Genomic DNA, 25,422 nt, shown 5'->3' on the forward strand with positions numbered 1-25,422 from the left:
TTCTCACTCACTGAATTATCTAGGGAAGGTCCCTTTACCGGCTTAAATAGTGTCCCCCAAATCCAGTCCACCTGGAGCTTCAGGATCTCATGTTACTTGGAAACGGGGTCTTTGTAGTTGTGATTACTTAGGATGAGGTTGCTGTGGCATGGGGTGAGCCCTTTAAAGAAGAGGGAAATTTGGACTCAAAGACACACACATGTGAGGATAAAGGGAGAAGGGTTTGGGTGATGCTGACACAAGCCAAGTGTGCCTGGGGTCAGCAGAAGCTGGAAGACGCTGGAGGACACTCCCCAAGAGCCTCCGGAGGGACACAGCTCTGCCCACTCCTTGATTTTGGAATCCTGGCCTCAAGAGCTTTGGGAGGATACATTGTTATTTGAGCCATCCAGATTGTGATACTTTGTTACAGAATCCATGGGAAACAAATGCAGTCAGCTATCTCTCTAAGTGTCAGTTTTTATTATCTATAAAATGGGGATATAAACAGTCCCTGACCTTTTAGGGTCGTTGTGAGGATGCAAATGAAATAATAATACATTTACTGTGCTTAGCCCTGACCCTGGGAGAGGGCAATTTATTAACTAATATTTGTAATTATTACAAATGAAGTTTGCATCAGGCTTTTTGATCTACATTCGGGTCCCTCTTGCCAAATATGTCTTGGTTTGATGGAAGATGGGATGGGGGAGTGGCTGGGTGGCAGCAACAAATGACCACAAACTAGGTAGTTTAAAAACACAGAAATGTATTTTCTCCCGGTGCTCCCTCTGAAATCTGCAGGAAAGAATCTGTTTCTTGCCTCTCTCCTGTCTTTCAGTGGTGGCCGGTGAGCCTTGGGGTTCTTTGGGTTTGGCATAACTGAACCTCTGTCTCCATTGCCAGTGGCTGCCTTCTTTCTCTGTGTCTTTCCCTTCATACGATGTTCTTCCATCCTGCATCTCACTCTGCTCAATGCCCCTCTTCTTATAAGGACTCCAGTCATATTGGATTAGAACCCACCCTACTCCAGTTTGCCGTGACCTTAAAGACATCTTCAAAGACCCTATTTCCAAATAAGGTCCCATTTGAACCCTGTTTCAACCCAAAACACAAGCATTCATTTTAATCTTGTTTGGACCTTATTGCCTTCACTCTGCTTCTTCTTTATATTTTGGAAAGAAAGGATGACTTAAAAAAGCATTTTGTGTTTTTGTCATTTAGAACTCAATGCTCCCCATTTTCCCTTAGATGAATCTAAGTGCCTTTGGTGAAGAATGAAAAGCCACTAGGGGTCATTATTTTTTCAACACTTCGCAGATCGATGGGTGTTGATCTGTTGGCATTAAATCGTTGGTTGTTTGAATGATTATTTCCAAAGCTACTGTATTAGTTAGGGTTCTCTTGGGAAACAGAATCAATGAGAGATGTCTCTGATTATCAAATTGTAAAAGTGACTCACGCAACTGTGGGTATGCACGAGTCCAAATTCTGCAGAGCCGTCAACAAACTGTCAACTCCAAGGAAGATGTCCGATGAACTCCTCGGGAAATGAACCGGTGACTTCGACGAGCTCCCTAGGAAATGCTTCACTGGGCAGCCGAAGAAGAAGTGAAGGTTCTCTAACCGTCCGGCTTATAAGCCTTCAACTCATCACCCGGACCAAATCCAGACAATTGCATTCTCTCATTGTGGAAGGCACGCCCCTTGATGAGTCATCAGTCAGCTGCAGTCAATTGACTGATGATCCAACAAACCGGCTGATCACCTGGACCAAATCCAGCCAATTGCATTCTCTCATTGTGGAAGCACGCCCCTTGATGAGTCATCAGTCAGCTGCAGTCAATTGACTGATGATCCAACAAACCAGCCCTTTGGTTTATTAACCAGCCTCAAATATCCTCACAGCAATCGTCAGGCCAGTGCCCGCTTGACCAGACAGCTGGGTCACCTAGCCAAGTTGACACATGAACCCAACCATCACAGCTACACTGGAAAGCCCACCTGAGCCAGGTGCTGTAGCTGCCACTGCCCATTTAACCCCTTCAGTCCTCAGAGGGGTTAAGTGGGACCATATAAACTTGCCTGTCTTTGGTCATTTTCAATTCATAAAAATGGCATTTGCTTCTTGACAAGGCAAAGCTATAGAGATGAGAAGAGATTAGCAGTTGCCAGGGTTTGGGTGGAAATGGCTGTGTAAGGGTGGCTCTTAGGGCAACCTTAGGTTGGAAATTGTCAGACGAGTGATAAAACTGCACAGAACTAACATGCACACAAAGAAGAGCAGAAATGAAAGTGGGGAAATCTAAGATTGGTTAGTTGTATCAATGTTAATATCCTTTGGTTACAGTCTTTGCAAGATGTTACCACTGGGGAAACTGGGTAAAGGGTTCCAAGCTCTCTATGTATTATTTCTTACAACTGCACAAAAATCTATCTTGATGTAAATGGTTTAAAAAAAGGAATAAAAGGACAATCGCATATGGCTCACCCTTTCATGCGATCGACCAAAATTGAATTTAAATAATTAGCCCAAAGACGAAACACATGAGCCCGAAGTTGACTTTCGATAATTAGCCCAAAGACAAAACACATGAGCCCTAGAGCCAGGAATTTGTACCCAAGACTATCAGATTCCAAACCCCAATTTTGATGACCCTGCATATTCTATCCTGATAAGTGAGGGTCATGTAAAGCCAGCCCTCGGTTCACCTAGTTGAAAGCCTGGTTTCCAAACCCAGCCTCGCTTTCCTGGTGAGTGCAATCACAGAGTAGATATCAGATAGTTGGAGTAACTCCACCGCCTTCCTCAGGTAGCCAGGTAGGAGGAAAGAAGCAGAGCCTCTTGTCTGCTCACCTGGTCCCAATCGCCGGGGGTGGCCATCCTGGAAGGTGACGTATGCTAACGGGGAACAGCTTTGGAGATCCATCTTTGCATCCATTTGTAAAATTTGCAGGGATATTCAGAAAGCAAATTTTACAATGGCACACCTGAGAGGGTGTTAGTAAATGGCACAGAGGAAAACATCCATTCACGTTGATGGCAATATTTAACGATAAGGCACTGAAACAGGGAATTTGATTGCACCCCAATATTTATACAGACTCACAAAGCATCCCAGGGGGGTTACAGGACACTTACCTGCTTTGGTGATGGAGACTTTTCTGCTGCTCTTTGCTCACAAGTCCACAAGGCAAATATTTCCTTTGGAAGCTTTTTAATGTATAACTTAATCATATTGAAGACTAACCGGGCAGAAAGGCAGCTGGGCAAGACTCATCCCAGACCTTTTAAGGAATGCTTTTTCTCTATTATGCTAATGAAACCTTTGTTATAAAACACTGTCCCTCTTCCAGGCAGCACAAGGCATCTGAAATGCAGGCTGATTTTTAGTTTTTGTTTTGTCTTTCGACATATCTAGTTACTGATTAAACTTTATAAACTGGCCTGGTTGTCCTTACCTACCCTTAGGAAAAACCTAATATCTTTTTTAGAAAAGCTTGAAAAAGGAAGCTGATAAATTCGATATTGACAGGAGGTAGACAGAATTCAGGCATCATAAATATTTGCCAAGCCCTGCCCAGTTGAGAGCCATCAGCTTCAGCTGGGAGAAACAAAAATCACTGTTATTAGGAGGTACATAACAGCCATTTTTAAAATTTACTTTATTGAAGTTTAATTTACATACCATAAAGCCCACCTGTTCAAAGTGGATAATTCAATTATTAGTAAACTTACTGAATTGTGCAACCATCACTATGACCTGGCATAGCCCCAAAAAGATTCCCAGTAAAATCCTCACCCCACCCCCAGCCCTTGGCACTCACAGATTTGCCTGTTCTGGTCAATTTATAGAAATGGAATCATACAATATACGGTTTTTGTGTCTGGCTTCCTTCACTTAGCATGGTGTTTTTAAGAGGTTCATCCATGTGTCAAAATGTAGTCCGTCTCTTTCTTTCTTTCTTTCTTTCTTTCTTTCTTTCTTTCTTTCTTTCTTCCTTTCTTTCTCCTTCCTTCCTTCCTTCCTTCCTTCTTTCCTTCCTTCCTTCCTTCCTTTTCCTTCTTTTTCCTTCTTTCTTTCTTCCTTTTACTTCTTTCTTCCTGTCTTTTCTTTTCTTTTCTTTTCTTTGTTTCTTTTTTCCTTCCTTTCTTTTCTTTTTTTGTGGCTAAATAACATTTCTTTGTGTAGATAAGCCACACTTTGTTTACCCATTCATCAGATGATGGACATTTGGGTCACTTCCATTTGGGCTATTATAAATAATACTTCTATGAGTATTTGTGTATAAGTATTGACATATGTTTTCAGTTCTTTGGGATATAAACCTAGGCATGGAATTGCTAGGTCATATGGTAACTACTGTTTCACATACTGGGGAACTGCCAGACAGTTTTCCACAGCGGCTGCACCATTTTACATTCCCACCGGCCATGCATGGGGGTTCAGATTTTTCCACATCCTGGTTGATGCTTGTTATTGCCAATCTTCTGATTCTAGCAGCCCTAAGGGGTGTGAAATGGTACCTCATTGTGGTTTTCATTTGTGTTTCCCTGATGGCTAATGATGTTGAGCATCTTTTCATACAGTTATTAGCCATTCCTATCTTCTTTGGTGAAATGTCTATTAAAATCTTTGCCCATTTATTAATTACATCATTTGTCTTATTATTGAGTTGTAGATTTCTTTACATATTCTGGATATAAATCTTTTATCGTATATATGATTTGCACATATTTCCCCCGTCTGTGGCTCTTCTTCTTTTTCATATTCTTAAACTGTTTTTTTTTTGATGCACAAATATTTTGAATTTTGATAAAGTCTCATTTTTCCTGTTTGCTAATGCTTCCAGAATGCAAAACACCAGAAATGGATTGGCTTTTACAAAGGGGGTTTATTTGGTTATGCAGTTACAGTCTTAAGGCCATAAGGTGTCCAAGGTAATGCATCAACAATCAGGTAGTTTCACTGGAGGATGGGCAATGGTGTCCGGAAAACCTCTGTTAGCTGGGAAGGCACGTGGCTGGCTTCTGCTCCAGAGTTCTGGTTTCAAAATGGCTTTCTCCCAGGATGTTCCTCTCTAGGCTGCAGTTCCTCCAAAATGTCACTCTTAGTTGCAATTGGGATGTTTGTCCTCTCTTAGCTTCTCTGGAGCAAGAGTCTGCTTTCAAAGGCTGTCTCCAAAATGTCTCTGTAAACTGCAGTTCCTCTCTCAGCTCCTGTGCATTCTTCAAAGTGTCCCTCTTGGCTGTAGCAAGCTTGCTCCTTCTGTCTGAGCTTGTGTAGTGCTCCAGTAATTTAATTCAGACCCACCCTGAATGGGCAGGCCAACACCTCCATGGAAATTATCCAAGCAAAAGTCTTGTCCACAGTTGACTGAATCACATCTCCATGGAAACACCCAAAGGATTCCAAAATCTAATCAACACTAATATGTCTGCCCACACAAGATTGCATCAAAGATAATGGCATTTTGGGGGACATAATACCTCGAACTGGCATACTCCTGTATAAAATATTTTTTAAAGTATCAGCCTTTTGATGACTTATCTGTGTGATCCAAGTCCTCCCTGAAGGTCATGAAGATCTTCTCCTGTTTCCTTCTAAAGGTTTCGTGGCTTTAGCTCTTCCTTTTAGGTCTCTGACCCATTTTGTACTCATCTGTGTAGATGCTGTGAGAAAAGGGTCTAAGTTCTTCTTTGTCCCAGCACCATTTGTTTAATTCTCCATCAGTTTTTTTAATGGGCCAGTAGAGGAGGCCAACCAAAGCTGACCCCTTCTGCCATGATTTCTCTAGTTCAGATACTTTAGAGACTCACCGGCCCCAGAGAACATATTCATGTAGAGTTTTCATTTAAAGATGAAGGATACGGTATAGGGGGGGGGGGGAGAGAAAGGGCCAGCAGACCAGTCTTGGGGTTCAGGGACATCCAAGCACCAGCTCCTGAGGGACCCTCACCATCCATGAACTCAACCACCAAGATCTGGAGGAATCTGGGTTTCCGGGCAGCTCCCAGTAGGAGTGGGATATAGGGTGGCCTGAGAGGTGGGGAAGAGGGGCCAGCTGCAAAGCTGCAAACATCCCCTGGGGTCAGTTTAGAACTTTAAACAGTGCATCCCATGTCCAACTGTCCTCATCTTGGCCAAGAGCCAAACACCAGCCCCAGGCACCCCTGAGATACATGCAGAGTTGGTTCAGTCTAGCCTTAAATCAATTCTGCTCCCCACATCCCAGGGGGCTCCCCTTATCAGGATGCTTTGTCTCCAGCTCTGCTCCTTTTATGTCTGTCTGGACAGTGTGAAGCTGTTCTTCAGGGCAGCCTTATCAGACCAGCTCTGTTTACAACAGGACAGCCAGGTTTGTCGGGAGTGGGAGTAGGTCCAACGGAGAGTACAGAGCATGAGAAGATGGTGAGGAGGCAGATGGCTGCAGTGGGGAAGGGATTTGCTGAACATGCAGTTATGACCACTTGGTTTTCTTTTATAGGAATTAGGATGTCTGGAATCTATAAGGGCAGGGAGGAGGAGGGAGATAAGGAGCTGCCAGGCTAGAGCCTCTCTGGTGCCTGGGTAGGGTAAGGGGGTGGGCGGCAAGAGAGAGGCCCGGGGCTTGGAACCAGGAGAAGCCAGTCTGAAGTTGGGTCAAACTCAAGTCTCTCCTCCAGAAATATCCCCCCATTTCCCTGTACTTCCCAACCTACTGCTTGAAGTTTACAGGATTAGTTTGCAACCAGTTACTGGGAAGAGCTATAAAGAAATGATGGGAGCATTTAACATTGGCAACATAATGTGAGAGGAAAGAGGTTTGCCTCCGAGTTAGCATAAGCCATAAGGAATGAAACAAGTAAGTTTTAACAGATGTTTAAAAAAAGGCCCAAAGAAGTTTTCTGCAGAAATCCTAGCAGTTTAAAAGCCTGCTGGAACCCCTAAATCAAAAGCATGTTCATTTTTGTCATTGGGGGGAATTTGAGATTTTTAAACAAGGAAACAGAGAAGATGAGTGTTAAAAGTTCTGGTGTTTATTTGTTCTGCAAACTTTTTTTTTTTTTCTTTTGAGGGTGTTTTGGTCTTTGCACACTCAGAGAGGAGCACATTGCATCCTTGTTCTTAAGTTGCTCAGAATTGCCGGGCCAAAGCAATTAAAAAAAAAAAAAAAAACGAATAGTGAAAAGGTGGTATTTGCCCTAATAAATAAAGCTATGGGGGTGCTTTGGGGTATTTGTCAGGGGTTGAGGGATCCTGATTGGGATTGATTTTTAACCCAAGGCTGTCTTCCTGCTATTACTCCACCTGAAAGGTTTTTCTCCTTTCCTAGGATGACAGAAATGTGGAGAAGGATTCTGTCCTGGGGAAGCTGAGAAAGAAAAGGCTGGGTCAGGCGCATTCGCCAGTGAGTTGACACTTAAATATCTTGTGTCAACTCCCCACTCCCTTCTTCTCTGCTTACCGAATCAGCTCCTTCTCTTCGATTTGATTCCTATCATCGTGTTTTTTGCCAGTCATCTGAATTCACAGGAGATTAGGAAGGCTAATTATCACAAGGGAACTCCATGTTCATCTATACTGGATGTGCTTGGGGGGTGCCCTGAGATCTCCTCTTTTTATTTACGCTAATTCCTGCCTCTTTCACTGCATAGGAACTTTCTCAGTTCTTCCTCCTTCCCACCATCTGCTTGGAGCCTTCCACGCTTTGATCCTCCATTGATGCTCACCTCCACCATGAAGCCCTACTGATTGCTCCAGCTGCAGCTGGCTTCAGCTCCCTCTGGACTCTGATTTCAGACAACGTGGCTCATGACTGTATTATACCATATTGATTTCTAATCATTCCCTGTGTGAATTAGCCGGCATCTAATTAAGGGCACGCTCTGACTTTTCCTTCTCTTCCACATGCCATGCAGCATCTAATAAAATCCACAGTCGGCAGGGGCTCGAGAGTGGTTGGCTGATGGTCAGGAATATTCAGTCTCTGCTCCTAGTTAACTTGGAATAGTCGCCTGTGACGTGTTGGGGTTGGGGGATGTGAATGCCAAGAGGTGGAGGCGGCTCCTTCCCCTCGAACCTGGCTGACCCATGACTCCCACTGATTCACCGACTGCAGGGGAAGGTGATGCGATGACGAGGCGGCTGCCCCACCTGCCCTCCTGCGGCAGCCACTGGCTCGAGGCTGCCCCCCCCAGCGGGCACTGGCCATCTCCTTGGCTCCCCACACCGTCCCACTGTCCTACACTAAATGGGGTCTTTTATTGCCTCACATCCAGCCTCCTCCTGCCATCTATGCAATCCCAAAGGGCTTGAGCTTCTGGTTTTGATTTAGGTTTCCCAAAAGGTGAGACATGGGCTGTTGAGCTTTAATAGTGATGTGTGGCAAGCTGCTTAGAAGAAGGGGGTGGCGACATGGGGGAGAAGGATTAGGGACAGGAGAATATGCACAAACAGATAAAATGATCAGTGGGAAATCTGCCAGATTTTATTCAGTAATTCTGCTCAGGTTTTAGCTTATGAATGTACTTGTTGCCAGAAAAATTCCCCAGCAAAGACAATTTGTGAAATAGTTCATGGGACCCAGGTGAGTTCCTACAGCATTAACTAGTGCAGATCAATAAGTTAATTACATCAACTAGCGTGGATCAGAAAGTTAATTACCTTAACTAGCACAGATTGACAAGTTAATCACATCAACTTGCTCAGATCAAAATGTTGATTACATTAACTGGCATAGATCAATAAATTAATTACATCAACTAGCACAGATCAGTTAGTTAATTACATAACTAGCACAGATCAATACATTAATCACATTAACCAGCCCAGATGGATAAGTTAAGTCCATTAACTTGCCCAGGACAGAAAGTTAATTACATTAACTAGCACAGATAGACAAGTTAATCACATCAACTCACTCAGATCAATATGTTGATTACATTAACTGGCATAGATCAATAAATTAATTACATCAGCTAGCACAGATCAGTTAGTTAATTACATAACTAGCACAGATCAATACATTAATCACATTAACCAGCCCAGGTAGATATGTTAATTACATTAACTAGCCCAGGACAGAAAGTTAATTACATTAACTAGCACAGATCAGAAAGTTGGTTACATTAACCAGCACAGATCAGAAGGTTAATTACATCAACGAGGACATATCAATAAGTTAATTACATTAACTGGCATGATCAATAAATTAATTACATCAGCAAGAACAGGTCAGAAAGTTAATTACATTAACTAGCACAGAGTAGAAAGTTAAGTACATTAACTAGCACAGATCAGAAAGTTAATTACATTAACCAGCACAGATCAGAAAGATCATTATATTAACTAGCACAGAGTAGAAAGTTAATTACATTATCTAGCACAGATCAGAAAGTTAATTATATTAACTAGCACCAATCGATAAGTTAATCACATCAAATTGCCTGATCAATATGTTAATTACATTAACTGGCACAGATCAATAAATTGATTATATCATCTAACAGAGATCAATAAGTTAATACATTAACCAGCACTGATCAGAAAAATTAATTACATCAACCAAGATCAATAAGTTAATTACCTTAACCAGCCGAGATGGATAGGTTAATTACATTAACTAGCCCAAGTCAGAAAGTTAATTACATTAACCAGCACAGATCCAAAAGTTAGCTACATTGACCAGCACAGATCAGAAAGTTAATTGCATTAACTAGCACAGATCAGAAATTTAGGTACATTAACCAGCAGTGATCAGAAAGTTAATTACATCAACCAACACAGATCGATAAGTTAATTACATTAACTGGCCCAAATCGATAAGTTAATTACATTAACTGGCACAAATTGATAAATTAATTACCTCAAAAAGAACAGATCAGAGAGTTAGTTACATTAACTAGCACAGATCAGAAATTTGGGTACATTAACCAGCACAGATCAGAAAGCTAATTACATCAACTAGCACAGATGAATAAATTAATTACTTTAACCAACAGAGATCGATGAGTTAATTGCATCAAACAGCATGATCAATACACTGATTACATTATCTGTCAGAGATCAGTGGCTCGGCTTTATACCAATTCAAATCCCTTGGCATTCAATTCTGCTACTGATTGATTAAGAGCTTTAACCAAGCACATTCAGAGCCTTTGTGCCAGTTGTAAAGAACTGAGTAATATTTACTTGCTTGTAATGGAGCTTTGAGAAAACAAAATCTCAGCAGTTTCTATTGAGTGTCAGAAAATTCTTAGACTCTGACCTGTCTGCACAATCCCAGCCAAAGACTTGCTGAATGGGTCTGTTAAACACCAATGTGAGTAAAGTAAAAGATTAGACTGCTCCTCCCCACCCCCACACTCCGAGTAGATCTTTCTATTTCGTTGTGTTAAGGCTGTGCTGGGTTTTCTGTCCCTCCAGCTCCTGCTCAATCCTCCTCCACCTGTCCCCCCACCCCAGGAAGCTAAGTTCTAGACTCTGCAACCCCTCAGCTGGGATTCTGTCTGGCCTCCAGAGGCCCCTTCAGGAGATGGGTGGGTGGGCTTGAGAGCAGGACAGAGAGAGCAGGAGAGATACGACGGTTCTTGAAGATCCCCACCCCTGCCGCCAGCCCCTGCTGCCTCCCCTCGGCATTCTGCAAGCCTTCAGGCTTACTCATGGTTCTGGGGTCCTGTTGGGTGAGTCTCAGGATGACCCCCTATCTGGGGTCCTTTGAATGCAACCCATACCTGGTAATGAAAGCAGGCTCTTCCTTAGAGTCCTTTTATCTCCCTGTCGAGTGGCCGCTTATTTCCTGCAGGGACCCTGATGGACAGAGAGGAATAATTCAAGATCCTGCTAATATTTGGATTGGGGGTCAGAAGGATTTAAGCCCCATCTGGGCTTTCCACCCCAGTAAGTTTTCCTACACCTACGTGATTCCCTGCATGGGAGGGGAAAACCACAGTGGTTGATTATGAGAATGAGGTGAACTAGAATTTATTTAGAGAAAATGCTTGGTCAAGGAATGCAAGCTGTTCTCCCTCTGTAGGTCTGACACTCCTAGGAGATGCACAGAGCCTCTGCCCCTTTGCCTGAGATTAAAACTTTCTGCAGATACCACCTGCTGACTGTGGATCCTTCAACAATTAGCCAATTAATAGGCGCTTGCTGTGGCGCATATCAAAGCAGAGTGAAATAAACCACATAATCTGGCAATAAAATGTTGCATCAAAAGTCATATACTGTCTATTCAGGTTTCCAGATAAACACCTTCACAGGGAATGACTGATTGGGAAAGAATGCCCTTTTGCTGTTGCTCCTTCTTGTTGCCTGGAATGTCTATGTGCTGTCTGGAGCTGCAGCAGCTATTTTGAGAACACGAGGCAAACTCTGTTATCATCAGGACAGTGGAGCAGGGAGTTGGAAAGAGCCTGCCAGCTCTGGGTTGCTTCTCTCTGGACCGCATGTTACCTGTGAGAAGCAGCCCCCTCTCCCGTATAAGGCACTAGGTTATTCTCAGTGTCTGTCACTAGCAATCAAAAGCAATTTCTAATTAACACAATTAGGGTACAAAGACGGTGGCCCTAATGCATGGGAAATGAATTAACAATTTTAGATTGACAATTCCTCAAGGACAGAGGCCGAGCTCACTCTTCCCTCTGTTACCCAAGAAGAGAAGGCACAGACACTTTTGTCCATCACTGTGTAAGGCTGTTCATATACACAATTAAATTCCAAGTGTATGTTAAGGTTGATTGGTAAAAAAATAAAATTTAAAAATAAATCTGTAACTGGCATCATGATAATCCCTGAGCTTTGGAAGAGGAGGGGGCATTATTGGGGTGTCCATTGCAACCCTCTTATTTCACAGATGGGTAAACTGAGACCAACTCCCTTCATTGGGAGATGTTTTTCATGAAAGGGAAATGAGAAGGATCAGCATACAGTCAATTTTCAGTATGTGCAGTAGTTCTGTCTACAAGGCTGCTGCAAACACTGAATTACTACATAATGAACCCCTGTTCCTGGGGAAATACGGGGTGAGGGTGGGGGCTCCCGCGAGTCTCTGGTCATAATATTTTCTTCAACCCATCAGTACATAACCTTGTTTTGTGTGTGTTTCTGTTTAAAGACGTCTCATTTAGCATATACTGCTGATTCATTAACAAAGAACTCACAGCCAATAGTGCTACAACTAACTCATGCCTGAAGGAAGCTGAACTAACCCATGTATTTTCCCCAAAAGTCACACACAGCCTCTGTGTGCTTAAGGAGCATCAGCTAGCACTTAGCACCAAACCCCAAAACTGTGGCACTAACTAGACCCTTGCTTATGGCATGAGAGCTGAAACAAGAAGGCAGAGCGTTGTTGTGTTTGACCTTAGCTGGGAATGTATGCATCGGGCAACTCCAATTTTCCACCACTCTGGGTACGTCTGCGAATAACCAAGAAAGCGTCACAAGTATTGATTTGGGGGTTACCGATAAATTTCAGCGGTGGTGAAATCACAACTACAGAACCCACGAGTCTGTCATTTATCATAGTCCGGCTGTTCTCTCCTGGGTCCTCTCTCATGGACCTGGCGTCTGGAGACTGCTGTCCCCTTCTTTGTCGCATGAGCAAAATGGGAAGGTTCCGCAGCACGGCTGCAGCCAGGGCTTCCAGAGGATGTTGGTGATGGAGAACTGCTGGGGCACTTGGCTCAGGGTTTTCCGGTGCTCCCGCACAGCCTCGCCCACCCTCGCTATCACAGCATCGAACAGGGGCTCAGAGTCGGGGGACAGGGGCTGGGCCTCCGAAGGGTCCCGGGAGAGGTCAAAGAGCAAAGGTGGGCTGTGGTGGGTCACGCCTTCCCCGGAGCAGGGGCAGACCCCTCGGCCGTAGCAGGCACCGGCGCCCTGTGGCTGGAATTGTGGGGTCCGGTAATGGACCTTCCAGAGTCTTCCACCTGTCAGGAAACAAGATGTCGTTCAGAGCTGCAGAAACCCACTTCATTGGCTCAGGTTTCATTAGTATAGAATCGCCATCAACGTGCAAAGTTATGTGAAAAGAGAAAAGAGGATACAAGTTTGTATGTGTGATTAAGATCTCCATTGCATCTAATCAATTTGCAACTTTTATGCTTATTTTCATATGCTGTGCTAGAGGTGAAGAGAGGAGAAAGAACTCATTGCAACGCATTCATGTGGCTACTACCTTCAATAATTAGAATCATAGATATTTGGTTAGTTCTTAACTTTTCCACCCCTCTTTTTAAGCCCCCTGGGCAGGGAGTGATACAATCGGTTTCCCCACCTGTGAAATAAGAGGGTCACAAGGGATACCCAGTAATGCACTCTTCTCTTCTAAAACCTGGGGATTGTTGTGGAGCCAATTATTGAATATTTTACCAATCAATATAAAAGTATGCTTGGCATTTCACTGCTGACATGACAGCCTTGCAAAGTGGCAGGAATAAGCGTTCTCAGGTAACAGAGGAACGAGCAAACTCAGCGTCTGCCCTTGGAGAACTGTCCATCTAAAACGGCTAATTCGTCTACCCTGAATTAGGGCACTGCCCATGTGTCCCTGGATGACTTTTATAAATGGAAATAAATGTAATATTTTCAATAGCAGGATGGGCAAAGGTGGGTGCTCCTGGTTCGCATCTTGATAAATCGCAGCTGACTGTGATAAAACACAGGGAGCAGCTTTACCCTCTCCTCTGTGTTGGGGATTGAATTGTGTCCCAACAAAGACATGGTCAGGTCTTAAGCTGTGTTCCTGGGCGTGTGAACCATTTGTAGATAGGATCTTGGAAGATGCTACTATCAGCTGAGGTGTGGATGCATTCGTGAATATGGCTTTCCAAGACCCTATTTAGGTGTGGTCAGATTGAATCAAGGTGTGGCTTAATCCTTAGGACTTAGAAGGCAGAGGAAATTTGATGCAGTCTGAAGCCAGAAGTGAGCAGAAGCCAGAAGGCAGGGCAAACCAGAGGGGCTGACACAAGGGGGAGAGAAAGAGAGAGAGAGAGAGGGAGGGAGGGAGGGAGGAGGGAGGGCAGGAGGAAGGGAGAGAGAGAGAGAGAGAGAGAGAGAGAGAGAGAGAGAGAGAGAGAGAGAGAGAGAGAGAGAGAGAGAGAGAGAGAGAGAGAGCTGTGTGATGGAGAATCCAGGACCCCTACAGACTCCAGGGGAAAGCGAGCTATGCTGATATCTTGATACTGTGCTTGTGGTCTTGTGATCCAATAAATCCCTGTTGTCCAAGCTGGCCCACTAAGTGCTATTTGTCACAGCAGTGCCAGAAACTGAGACCGACTGTGCCAGTTTGAATATATTGTGTCCCCCAAAAGCCATTATCTTTGATGTACTCTTGCATGGGCAGACGTTATCATTGTTGATTAGATTGTAATTCTTTAAGTGTTTCTTTGGAATGCACCCCACCCAGCTGTGGGTGATGACTCTGATTGGATACTTTTCATGGAGGTGTTGCTCCACTCATTCGGGGTGGGTCTGAGTTGATCAGTGGAGCCATATAAATGAGCTGACAAACAGAAGGAACTCAGTGCAGCCGTGAGTGAACTTTTGAAGAGGAGCTACAGCCAAGAGAGACACTTTGAAGAACGCACCGGAACTGAGAGAGGAGCTTCAGCTTACAGAGACATTTTGGAGATAGCCTTTGAAAGCAGACTTTTGCTCCGGAGAAGCTAAGAGAGGACAAATGACCAAGAGCAACTGAGAGTGACACTTTTGAGGAGCTGAAGCCTAGAGAGGAACGTCCTGGGAGAAAGCCATTTTGAAACCAGAACTTTGGAGCAGATGCCAGCCACGTGCCTTCCCAGCTAACAGAGGTTTTCTGGACACCATTGGCCATCCTCCAGTGAAGGTACCCTATCGTTGATGCGTTATCTTGGACACTTTATGGCCTTAAGACTGTACTGTGTAACCAAATAAACCCCCTTTTATAAAAGCCAATCCATCTCTGGTGTTTTGCATTCCAGCAGCATTAGCAAACTAGAACACCGATTATATGCATAACCCAGCACCACGTGACATCCTCTTTGGGACATGAAAGGGCTCTCACCCACTTTGCCGGCATGAGGAAGGGGTGTGCCTTGGCCAGGTGGGAGAGCACAGCTACTCACCATCCTTCTGGTGCCACCTGGCCACGTGAAGAGAGTCCCCACAGTAATGGAACAGGAACTCGTGGTCTGAGTGCTCGGTGGCTCCTTGCAGCAGGGACAGCAGGCTGTGGCTGTCCATCACCCTGGTTCAGAAAGATACCAGCAAACTTTCTGCAACTTTCTATAACTATCCAGGTTTTTGTCCTACATTTTCTCTTTTCCATTCTGAAATAACCAGTCATTTAGGACAAAACTATTTTCCTTTTCCTTGTCATACAAAACATTCTTTATACCTCTTATACTTAAATTACCAAAATAATTTTGGAAACCATTTTCAAGCAGACATTCTACAGCATACAATTACCACTAAAATTAAAACTCCTTAAAGCCACTCTTAATTTTTTTTGTGTGTGTGGTATGGTAGGAGCATATTGGAAGCAATGAAGTTATTATCAGGATATTTGTTTTTCTTGTTCCTTTGTTTTATTTTATCTGGAAATGTGTTTTCTTTTTATTTTTGAAAAATAAAATTTATTTAAATAAAAACCACTTGTAGCCTCTTTATTTCTTTTTAATTATACATCCTAATATAGGAAAATGCTTTTTGGGAGTGGCAGGGTAGGAAACAGCCTACACACAATATCTGTTACCTTAAGTGAAATAAAACCAAATTGGTAACAGAATGCTAACTTCTATTATCTTCTCTTGGTAATATGCTAATATTGAGGGGATAAAGCATTTCAAAATCCTATTTTCAGAGCCTTGCAAACCTACAGGGCGGCTTCTATTTCGGGAAATTATAGGAAGGTGTTTTACAATGTATCACATTCTAATTAATTAATCTTCCCATTGTTATGCTGACATGTAACATTTTTGCCAATGATGTAAAGTAAGTAGTTTGACCAAATATCTCATTTTATTTAATCTTATATATTACCAGTTATGTTGATTTTAAATGAGGCTGTCTCTTACATTTGAAGAAGTGACAATTTTTAAAATGCTCTCGTGTTGTTTGCTTTTTTCCCAGAAGTGTGAAAGAAAGAAAGGACAACGCTAAGGAATTAGGGGACAAGTAACCAACTTATCACACAAGTACCTGTCCCGGGGCACCTGGCCACCTCCCAACTGGACCACAGTGGGGTAGACGTCCATCAGGCTTGTGGGCTCGTCGATCACTCGGCCAGCGGGCAGCACCCCAGGCCACCGGAATATTCCCGGGACACGGATCCCACCTTCCCAGCCTCCCATGCCTTTTCCTCCTACAAGAAAATGACATTGTTAGGATTCTCTGGGACATCAAGATGAATATATGTAGCTGGGTACTGAGGTTTGTAAACATCCACATGGACACGTGAGCATGGGGGTAGACTGTGTTTTCTAAAAGTGGCCACTGCAATATTTCCAGAGCATTGTCACTCCCTTGCCCAGCAGTGGAGTCCATTTCCTGCACTTGACATTCAGCTGAAAGTTGTAGCTGCCTCCACAAACAGCGTGCATGACTTTTGAGGCAGGACATAGAAGCAGATGTGGAAGCCGAGGCCGTGGAAGGAAGCCCAGGCTGCATAGAGGGGTTGTGTGCAGATTTTCCAGCTGACAGCCCAGCTTCAGGAATCTTTCCAGTCAACAGCCAGCATCAGCCACAGGCACGTGGATGAGGGGGTCTTTGGATCATTCTGGAACCCAGCTTTCAAGCTGCCTCAGCTGATGTTGAGTAGAGCAGATATGAATTGTCTCCACTGAGAACTGCTGAGATGGCTGAGTGGTGAGTGAAATATGAATTGTTGTTTGAGGATACTAAGTTACCAAGTGTTGGGGTCATTTGTTACACAGCGCTGCATAACTGCAATGCACACACATACACACATCCCAGCAAGAACCATGTCAATGATTCACACGCAGAGAACTAAACCTTGCTCAATGGAATATCCCTTATTTCCAATGAGGATTGAGTTATATCTAGCCATGCAATCAAAACTAATGAAATATGGATCTTTGAGAGCACATGGAAAAAGTTATAAATGTTATTCTTTGAGGCAAAGATTCTGCTTTCCATGGAACTGCCACATTTTAACATCTTTTAAGAACAACTCCAGGTTTGGGCCTTGATTGGTCATAAAGGAGTAGAGATGCCAAAACAACATATAATATTCAAACCGAGGACGGAGAAACCAAGATGGTGGCTAGGCGAGACAGGGCTAAGGAACACCTCCATGGAAAACACTAGATAAGGACCAGAGAATGACCCAGAATACCAGTTACAGCGATGTGCCAGCTGGATGAGATCTGCTAGTTCCCAGGGGCTATATACTTGGTGGAACTGAGAGTCTGCATTCTGAAACGAGTGAGTAAGCTGGCTGGAAGTCCCGCAGCCATGTGGTGATCCGGGGAAGCCAGGGTTTGGCGTCTGGAGACCAACGGGCTCTTTTAATTAAAAAAAAAAAAAGAAAAAGAAAAAAGGGGAAAAGCCAGGAGCGGCTGCAGGTGCGATCGGCTGCAGGTGCGATCGTGGGAAACACGCAGTAAAACACAGCAAGAGGGGGCTGGGCTGGCCTCTCGGTGTCTGGCCTGGAAGATAGCCCGCAGCAGATATCCCTGGGGCCGGGAGAACGGAGAGGAGAACCAGAAGCCGAAAGAATCCCCGCGGCTAGCAGCTCGCTCCCAGGAGGGCTGGATAAACTCCTGCCCGGGGCCGTGCCCACAGCCCAGAGCCCCGCCAGTTGTCCTGGAGCTGGGAAGGAGGAACTGTGCGAGGAGGGGGGTGTGGAGACGCCCCATTCAGCCATTTTTGCATAAAGCTGAAAGCGAGCTGGCTTGGCTCAGCGGCTTGGGGCTTCCCTTGAGGGACGGCGCGCGCTGATGACGTAGCACGGCATTCCCTCAGCAGAGGTCCTGGAGGATCGCGGCTGAGTGGGGGGACCTGCTCGGAGAACCCAGGGACATTACGCCAAGTCCAGTGGTTTGTGGGACATCGAGAGAGAGGGGCTGGGGCTGAAATGAAATGAAGGCTTGGACTCTTGCAGCGGCCTTGAATCTCCGGGAACCGGGGGGATTTGAATATTGAGGCTGTCCCTCCTCCCTGACCACCCGTACAAGCGCCCCGCACTCAGGGCGGACGGCTCCAGCAACACACCCAGGCTGAGTTCTCCGGCTGGACCCCACAAGAATCATTTCCCCACTCACGGCGGGGACAAGGTGGAGAACTGACTTGAGAGGTATAGGTGACTCACAGACGCCATCTGCTGGTTAGTTAGAGAAAGTGTACGTCACCAAACAGTGTTTCTGAAAAATTAGATAGGTTTTTTTTTTTTTTTTTTTTTTACTAAAAGAACCCTGTCGAGCAGAGCAAATGCCAAGAGGCCAAAAACAACAGAAAATCTCAATGCATATGATAAAACCAGACGATATGGAGAATCCAACTCCAAACACACAAATCAAGTTATCAGAAGAAACGAAGTTCCTCGCAGAATTATTCAAAGAAACACAAACAAGGAACGAAAGCATGGCGAAGGATTTAAAGGACATCAAGAAGACCATGGCCCAGGATATAAGCTACATAAAGAAGACCCTAGAAGAGCATAAAGAAGACATTGCAAGAGTAAATAAAGAAATAGAAGATCTTATGGAAATAAAAGAAACTGTTGGCCAAATTAAAAAGACTCTGGATATTCACAATACAAGACTAGAGGAAGATGAACAACAGCTCAGTGTCCTAGAAGTCCACAGAACAGAAAATGAAAGAATGGAGAAAAAAATTGAAAAAATCAAAATGGATCTCAGGGAAATGATAGATAAAATAAAATGTCCAAACTTAAGACTCATTGGTGTCCCAGAAGGGGAAGAGAAGGGTAAAGGTCTAGAAAGAGTATTCAAAGAAATTGTTGGGGAAAACTTCCCCAACCTTCTACACAATATAAATATACAAAGCATAAATGCCCAGTGAACTCCAAATAGAATAAATCTAAATAAACCCACTCCAAGACATATTCTGATCAGACTCTCAAATACTGAAGAGAAGGAGCCAGTTCTGAAAGCAGCAAGAGAAAAGCAATTCACCACATACAAAGGAAACAACATAAGACTAAGTTGTGACTACTCAGTGGCCACTATGGAGGCGAGGAGGCAGTGGCATGACATATTTAAAATACTGAGAGAGAAAAATTTCCAACCAAGAATACTTTATCCAGCAAAACTCTCCTTCAAATTTGAGGGAGAGCTTAAATTTTTCACAGACAAACAAATCCTGAGAGACTTTGCCAATAAAAGACCTGCCCTACTTCAGATTCTAAAGGGAACCCTACCAACAGAGAAACAACAGGAAGAAGAAAGAGATGTAGAGAATTTTAACAGAAATATATAGTACCTTACATCCCAAAGCACCAGGACACTCATTTTTCTCTAGTGATCACGGATCTTTCTCCAGAAGGGACCATAAGCTGGGACATAAAACAAGCCTCAAGAAATTAAAAAAAAAAAAAAATTGAATATACTCAAAGCACATTCTCCAACCACAATGGAATACAAATAGAAGTCAATAATTTTTGAACTGTGACTCCACTATTTACTTCCTGCATGATATAAATTACACAAACCCTAATGACAAATCAGCGGTTTTGAACTCAATGTAAAATATGTAATTTTAGACAACTGTATAAAGGTGGGGGAATGGAGGAGTATAGGAACATAGTTTATGTGTCCTATTGAAGTGGAGGTGGTATCAAAGAAAAACAAAATTGTTATGGATATAAGAGGTTAATTTTAACCCCCACAGCAAACACAAAGAAACTATCAGAGAATGTAACCATAGAGATGAATTGTAGAGTTCGGGTTAAGAGAAATGGGGGACGGTGCAATGGGGAGTTAAGAAATGAGGGTGGAGTTGCTGTTTGAGGTGAGGGGAAATTTCTAGTAATGGATGGTGGGAAAGAGCATTACAACATTCTAAAGGTGATTAATCCCACTAATGGAAGGCTAGGGAGGGGGTGGAATGGGAAGATTTAGGCTGTATATATGTTCCCACAACTAAAAAAAAAAAAAAAGACAGTCTAAATAGATGATTGAATGCCAAGGATGAACTTGGATGGAATTAGAGGATAGAAGACAGGTGGCTCAAAGGGACACAGTTGAGACATAAGGTAAAGGAAATATAGAGTGTAAGCTTTGTATCATTGTTGAACCTGTTGTACTTAGCTGCGCTTAATGGGATTGCATAAAAGAATGTTCTTGTTCATGGGAAGTGTATACATGAATTATAGTGTATGTTCAAGGATGTGTGCAGCTAGCTCTCATATGTTCAGAAGACAGAGCAATAGATGATGGATGATAGATAGGGAGGGAGGGAAAGAAATAGCGATGTGACAGCATGTTAAGGTTGGTGGATTGAGCTATCAGGGGAGGAAGGTCAGGGTATGATGGAATTCTTTGTATGGGGTTAGTATTGTTTTTGCAACTGTTCCTATAACTTTGAATTTATTTCAAAATAAAAAAAAAAGAGAAGGAAAAGAAAAAAAATATTCAAACCATTGCTTGTTTTAGATCCTAAATATTATGGGAGTATGATAGTTATCTATTGCTGCATTGCAATCCACCCAGCTTAAAATAACCATTTTACGAGCTCCCAGTTCTCTGGGTCAGTGATGTACTGGATTCAGCTGTCTGGTTTTCCTTCTTCTGATCTCACCTGCTGTAGTCAGCTCCTGGGTCAGCACAGGAACTACTGGTCTAGGGACCTCACGTGAGGAGGCTCATCTCTGCTGCATTTGAGCTCTCTTTGGCCAAAAGCTGGGCTAGCTTTCTTCACATCAAGCTCTCAGGGCAGCAGGAGAGGACACACTCCAGCATGCAGACCGCATTTAAGTCTCAGCTGATGGCTAAAGCAAGTCCCACGTCCAAGCCATCAAAAGCTAGTGGGCCCCCGGACTCATCCTGCTGACTTCCCCCTTGTAGCTTTCTATACCTACTGCTGCTTTGTCTGAAAGTTCCCTACCAGCCCCCAGCCCACCTCCCTGGGCTCATGAAACCCTCTGCATTACCAAGACTCAGCACAAGATTCTCTTTCTTCCCAAAGACTCCCAGACCCCCAAGATGCTATAGATAGCTTCCTGTAGGTATTTGTTGAGATTGGAAAATGGCAAGGCCAGCGGTGCATCACCTTAGTTCACGGAAGTGGTACAGGAACTTCTTACAAATGTAAGGATGGTTGACATCACCTTCTTCCTGCCTTTTTCCTTGTGGATGGATTGGAAATTGGGCCTGGGAACTCCCTTCCTTCCTCTCCTGATTTGTCATGTCTGCCTGTTTTCTTTGACATCCTCATTCTCATCCCTCTCCACCCAGGAACCTCTGGAAGTGGGGTGGGAACCAGACTGGGTCTTGTGAGAGACAAATAACTACCAAGTGTAAGACAATATGCTTGCACTCTCTAGGGACCCTGCATATGGGAGTTAAAATGTAATATGTTGCTGTGGGAAGATTTTAAACTGGGAAAGATGCATTCATAATCTTGCTAATAATATGCTTCCTGGTTGGAGTTAAAATTTTAATGCTAATACATTCGTTTCCTATTGCTGAGTAACAAATCACTACAAATTTGGCAGCTTAAAACATCTATTTATTATGTCACCGATGTGTAGGACAGAAGCCTGGAATGGCTCAACTGGGTTATCCGGCTGGGGTCTGACAAGGCTAAAACAAAGGAGACAGCAGTCTCGGCTTTTATCTGAAGGCTGCACCAAAGAAGCCACTTCCAAGCTCATTTAGCTTGTAGGAGAATCCAGTTCCAGGAAGTTGTCGGACTGACATTCCCCATTTCCTAGCTGATGGAGTCACCCTCCCTCCCAAAGGTTGCCTTCATTTCTTTGCAAGCAGCAACCCCGTCCTCGAAAGCCTCGACGGTGTGTCCAGTCTTCACACTTTGAATCTCTGACCTCCTCTTCTGCATCAGCTGGAGAAGGTGCCCTGCTATGAAGAGCTCAGGTGATGGGTTCTGATATACCTGGGTAATCTCCCCATCTTAAAGTAAAACATAACAAATTCATGGACGTGATATCACATCTCATTCTCAGGTTCCAGGAATTAGGGAGAACATCTTGTTAGAGGCATTTTTAGAATTCTGCCCAGTGCAATCATACATACTCATGGAACGTCCCAAGGTGTGAAAGATTCATACATCAGGTTTTTAAAAAATACTGATATAAATAAAGGTATTCTACCCTAAAACTGATGTTTTCTGGAAAAGAGGATCACATAAACAGGTATTACATTCACCCTAGGGTATGCTGTATGAAGAATGACATTTCTTTTAAGTTCATTTCAACTTCATTTCAAATAAGATTTATTTGTAAATCTTTCTCTCCCACTGAAATGTTAATGCTTCATGGAAGGGCTGAATCTTTTTTTCTCTCTATTCTTGGCATCAAGGTAGGAACTTGGTCTATATTTAGGTTGTGGTGGATTGTACCTGTATGCACTCCAGAAAAACATGATCTTAAAGTTTACCCATTCCTGTGGGGGTGAACGCATTGTACATAGGATCTTTTGATGAGGTTACTTCAGTTAAGGTGTGGCCCACCTCATTCAGGGTGGGTCTTAATCCTCTTACTGGAGGCTTTTATAAATGGAATGAGTATACAGAGCAAGAGGAAGCTCCAGAAATAAGAAGCTGAACTCAACAAAACCCAGAAAAGAAGGGAGCAACCAGCAGACACCGCCATGTACATTGCCACGTTGCAGAGCAGTCAAGGATCACCAGCAGTCAGTCTTTGGGAAGAAAGCATTGCCTGGGTGATGCCTTCATTTGTTCATTTTCTCAGCCTCGAAACTGTAAGCTAATATATCCCCATTGTTAAACCCAACACATTTCAGAGCATCTGCTTTCAGCATCTTAGGAAACTAAAACCAGGATCTTCAAGCATTCTATTCAGATGAGGCCCGGTTGAATCAGGATGGGCCTTAATAGAATATGAGGGGAATCCTTATAATCAGAGGAAAATTGGACTTCATCAGTCAGTAGAAGAAACAGAAGATACAGGTGACAAGATCACAATGTGATGGAGGCAGAGACTGACTGACAGCAAGCTACCACCAGAATACTACAGACTTTGGAGAAACATAACTTGCTGATATTTTGATGTTGGACTTCTTGCACCCAGAACTATGAGGCAATAAATTTCTATTGTTTAAGCCAACCAGCTTTTAGTATTTTGTTACAATAGACCTGGAAAATTAATATATAAGTATGTAGACTAAGTTCCTTGCAGAGAGCCTGGCTGTCACCCCAATTTTCTCAGAGGGAGGAGGTTACACCCCAGGGTTTGCAGACAGCATGTCCACTGCACAAGCCTTTGGAAAGGGTGGGTTGGCTGCTCCATCAGGCCCAAAGGACAAAACATCGTTCCATAGATGACTCTCAGACCTTGAAATTTAACGGAATATGCCTTCCAGGGTTTCAGAACTATTTGGATCCATGACCTGTTTTACTTCCAATTTCTCCCTGTGGGAATGGGACTGTTTATCTTATTACTGTCCATCCTTTGTATATTGGAAGTGGATAACTTGTTCTGGACATTTTGGGCATTTTTCTCAGCCTCACAAGTGTAAGCTAGTAAATTACCATTGTTAGATGCCAACGCATTTTGTGGGAGCTGCCTTCCACAGCCTAGCAAACTAAAATAGTAGTGTAAGAAACTAAAACAGGAGGTACTCAATAAATCCTTGTTGAATGAGCAAACTCTTTCATTTATGGATGCTTCATAGGGGATGATCAATCGATTGATCATGGATCTGTCCCTTAAATCCAATGTCCTTCTGTCTTACCTTTATATATTCCATTCCATCCTCCCAACTGTCCTCCATGATCCAAATGTCCTCCATGATCAGAGGTGAAATATGTGAATGTTGTGTTCTTCAAACCATTTTCTTCAATGGCATTAAGAATTTCACCTTTCCAAAAAAAAAGGGGGAAAGTTTCAGGACTGTGATAGTTAGAAGCTGTATGTACCCCAGAAAAGATCCTGTTCTTTTAAACCACTCCTGTGAGTGTGGACCAATTGTGAGTGGGACATTTTGATTAGGTTATTTCAGTTGAAGCATGCCCCAGGTGGGTTTTAATCCTCTAATGGAGTTCTATATAAATGGGATGAATATGGAGGGGAAAACACACAGAAGCTCAGAGAGAAAAGCCAGAGAAGCTGAGAAGGAAGGAGACACAGAAAACAGAGAGAAAGCTACAAAAACAGAGAGGAAGCCCCAAAGTCAGAAGATGGAAACAATGAAACCCAGGAGAGAAGGGATCGATGAGCAGACGTCACCATGTGCATTGAGAATCACCAGAAGCAGGTCTTCATGGAGAAAGCATCACGTGTTGATACCTTAATTTGGACATATTCACGGCCTCAGAACTGTAAACTTATAAGTTAATAAATCCCCATTGTAACTGTAACTGTAAACTGTATAGTTACAGTTTGCCACTGTAACTGTAAACTGTAACTTATAACTGTAACCTTACAAGTTAATAAATCCCCATTGTAAAAGCCAATCTGTTTTTGGTATATTGTATAAAGTCAGTTTTAGCAAACTAAAACAGGACAAAGGAAACAAAACAGAATCAGCTGGTTCAATACACTTCCCCCTTTTTGTATAAGCCACCTCTTGGAGAAAGTGCTAAAAAGGGATTACATCGTTTTTGACCACAATCACAAAATGTTAAGATGTATCTAATTGTTCATATACTTCAAGGCTGCCTACAAAGATACTGCAAATACAGAAAACAGAAAAAAAATCATAAAACTAATATTTTGTACACATTGTGTTTAAAACACAGCCTGTCTGTGTGTTTTGCAGGTCTATAATAAGAGTATTGAGGAAGTGGGGAGGGTGGAAGTGGTGAAAAACAATGAAGAGAGGCCCTTGTCTAAAGAGAAGGAACCCAAGTCCACAAGCATCTGTGGGTTTTAGTCTCCAAGGATCCAAGATACACCAGTGGCAGAGAACTACCTGCAAACAAAGCAGTTGTTTCATCCACAAAAAGCACAAGGACATTTGCAGCCCTGAAAATGCAAATATTTAACCTGACTCATCCACATATTTGGGGGCTTATCACCTCTTCAGGCTTGTCTCAGGACATGCTACAAATACCGCAAGGATTTGGGTGTCTACTTTCCTTTAAGCCTCTATAACCCCATTGCTTCTTTTCCAGGATTTCTCAGAGTCCACAGTAGGAAAGCGATTTTGCTTAATCGTCCTAAAAGACGACACTGTGGCTTCGCTTTCTGACACTGTTAATGATTAGTTTAAATCATTGACTTTGTAGCAGAATGGATTTGTGCTAATTAGGCTAGGGAGTCTGAAACACTGAAGGAGCAAATGAATGT

The 25,422-nt window shown here is 43.3% G+C and overlaps 2 protein-coding genes across 3 annotated transcripts in view; both read right to left on the reverse strand.

Annotated features, from left to right (window-relative positions):
• The window catches only part of LOC119525839 (arylsulfatase H-like), a 36,648-nt gene extending 33,373 nt beyond the window's left edge, over window positions 1-3,275 (reverse strand). Inside the window, exon 1 of one of the 2 annotated variants that reach the window (XM_037824642.1) lies at window positions 3,122-3,275. The gene's annotated coding sequence lies outside the window, so the exon portion shown is untranslated. Of the gene's footprint in view, window positions 1-1,441; window positions 1,485-3,121 lie in introns of those variants that run through there. The other variant, XM_037824643.1, reaches the window with a different exon arrangement.
• Window positions 3,276-8,437: 5,162 nt separating this feature from the next.
• Window positions 8,438-25,422, reverse strand: part of ARSD (arylsulfatase D) — a 38,436-nt gene continuing 21,451 nt past the window's right edge. The window contains exons 7-10 of the mRNA XM_037824611.1: window positions 23,867-23,992; window positions 16,152-16,314; window positions 15,077-15,198; window positions 8,438-12,898 (exon numbers count right to left, since the gene is read on the reverse strand). Coding sequence (XP_037680539.1) covers window positions 12,522-12,898; window positions 15,077-15,198; window positions 16,152-16,314; window positions 23,867-23,992 — 788 coding nt within the window. The 3' untranslated portion in view covers window positions 8,438-12,521. The remainder of the gene's footprint in view (window positions 12,899-15,076; window positions 15,199-16,151; window positions 16,315-23,866; window positions 23,993-25,422) is intronic.

The sequence above is a fragment of the Choloepus didactylus genome (assembly GCF_015220235.1).
Source record: "Choloepus didactylus isolate mChoDid1 chromosome X unlocalized genomic scaffold, mChoDid1.pri SUPER_X_unloc1, whole genome shotgun sequence".
Classification (NCBI taxonomy): domain Eukaryota; kingdom Metazoa; phylum Chordata; class Mammalia; order Pilosa; family Megalonychidae; genus Choloepus; species Choloepus didactylus.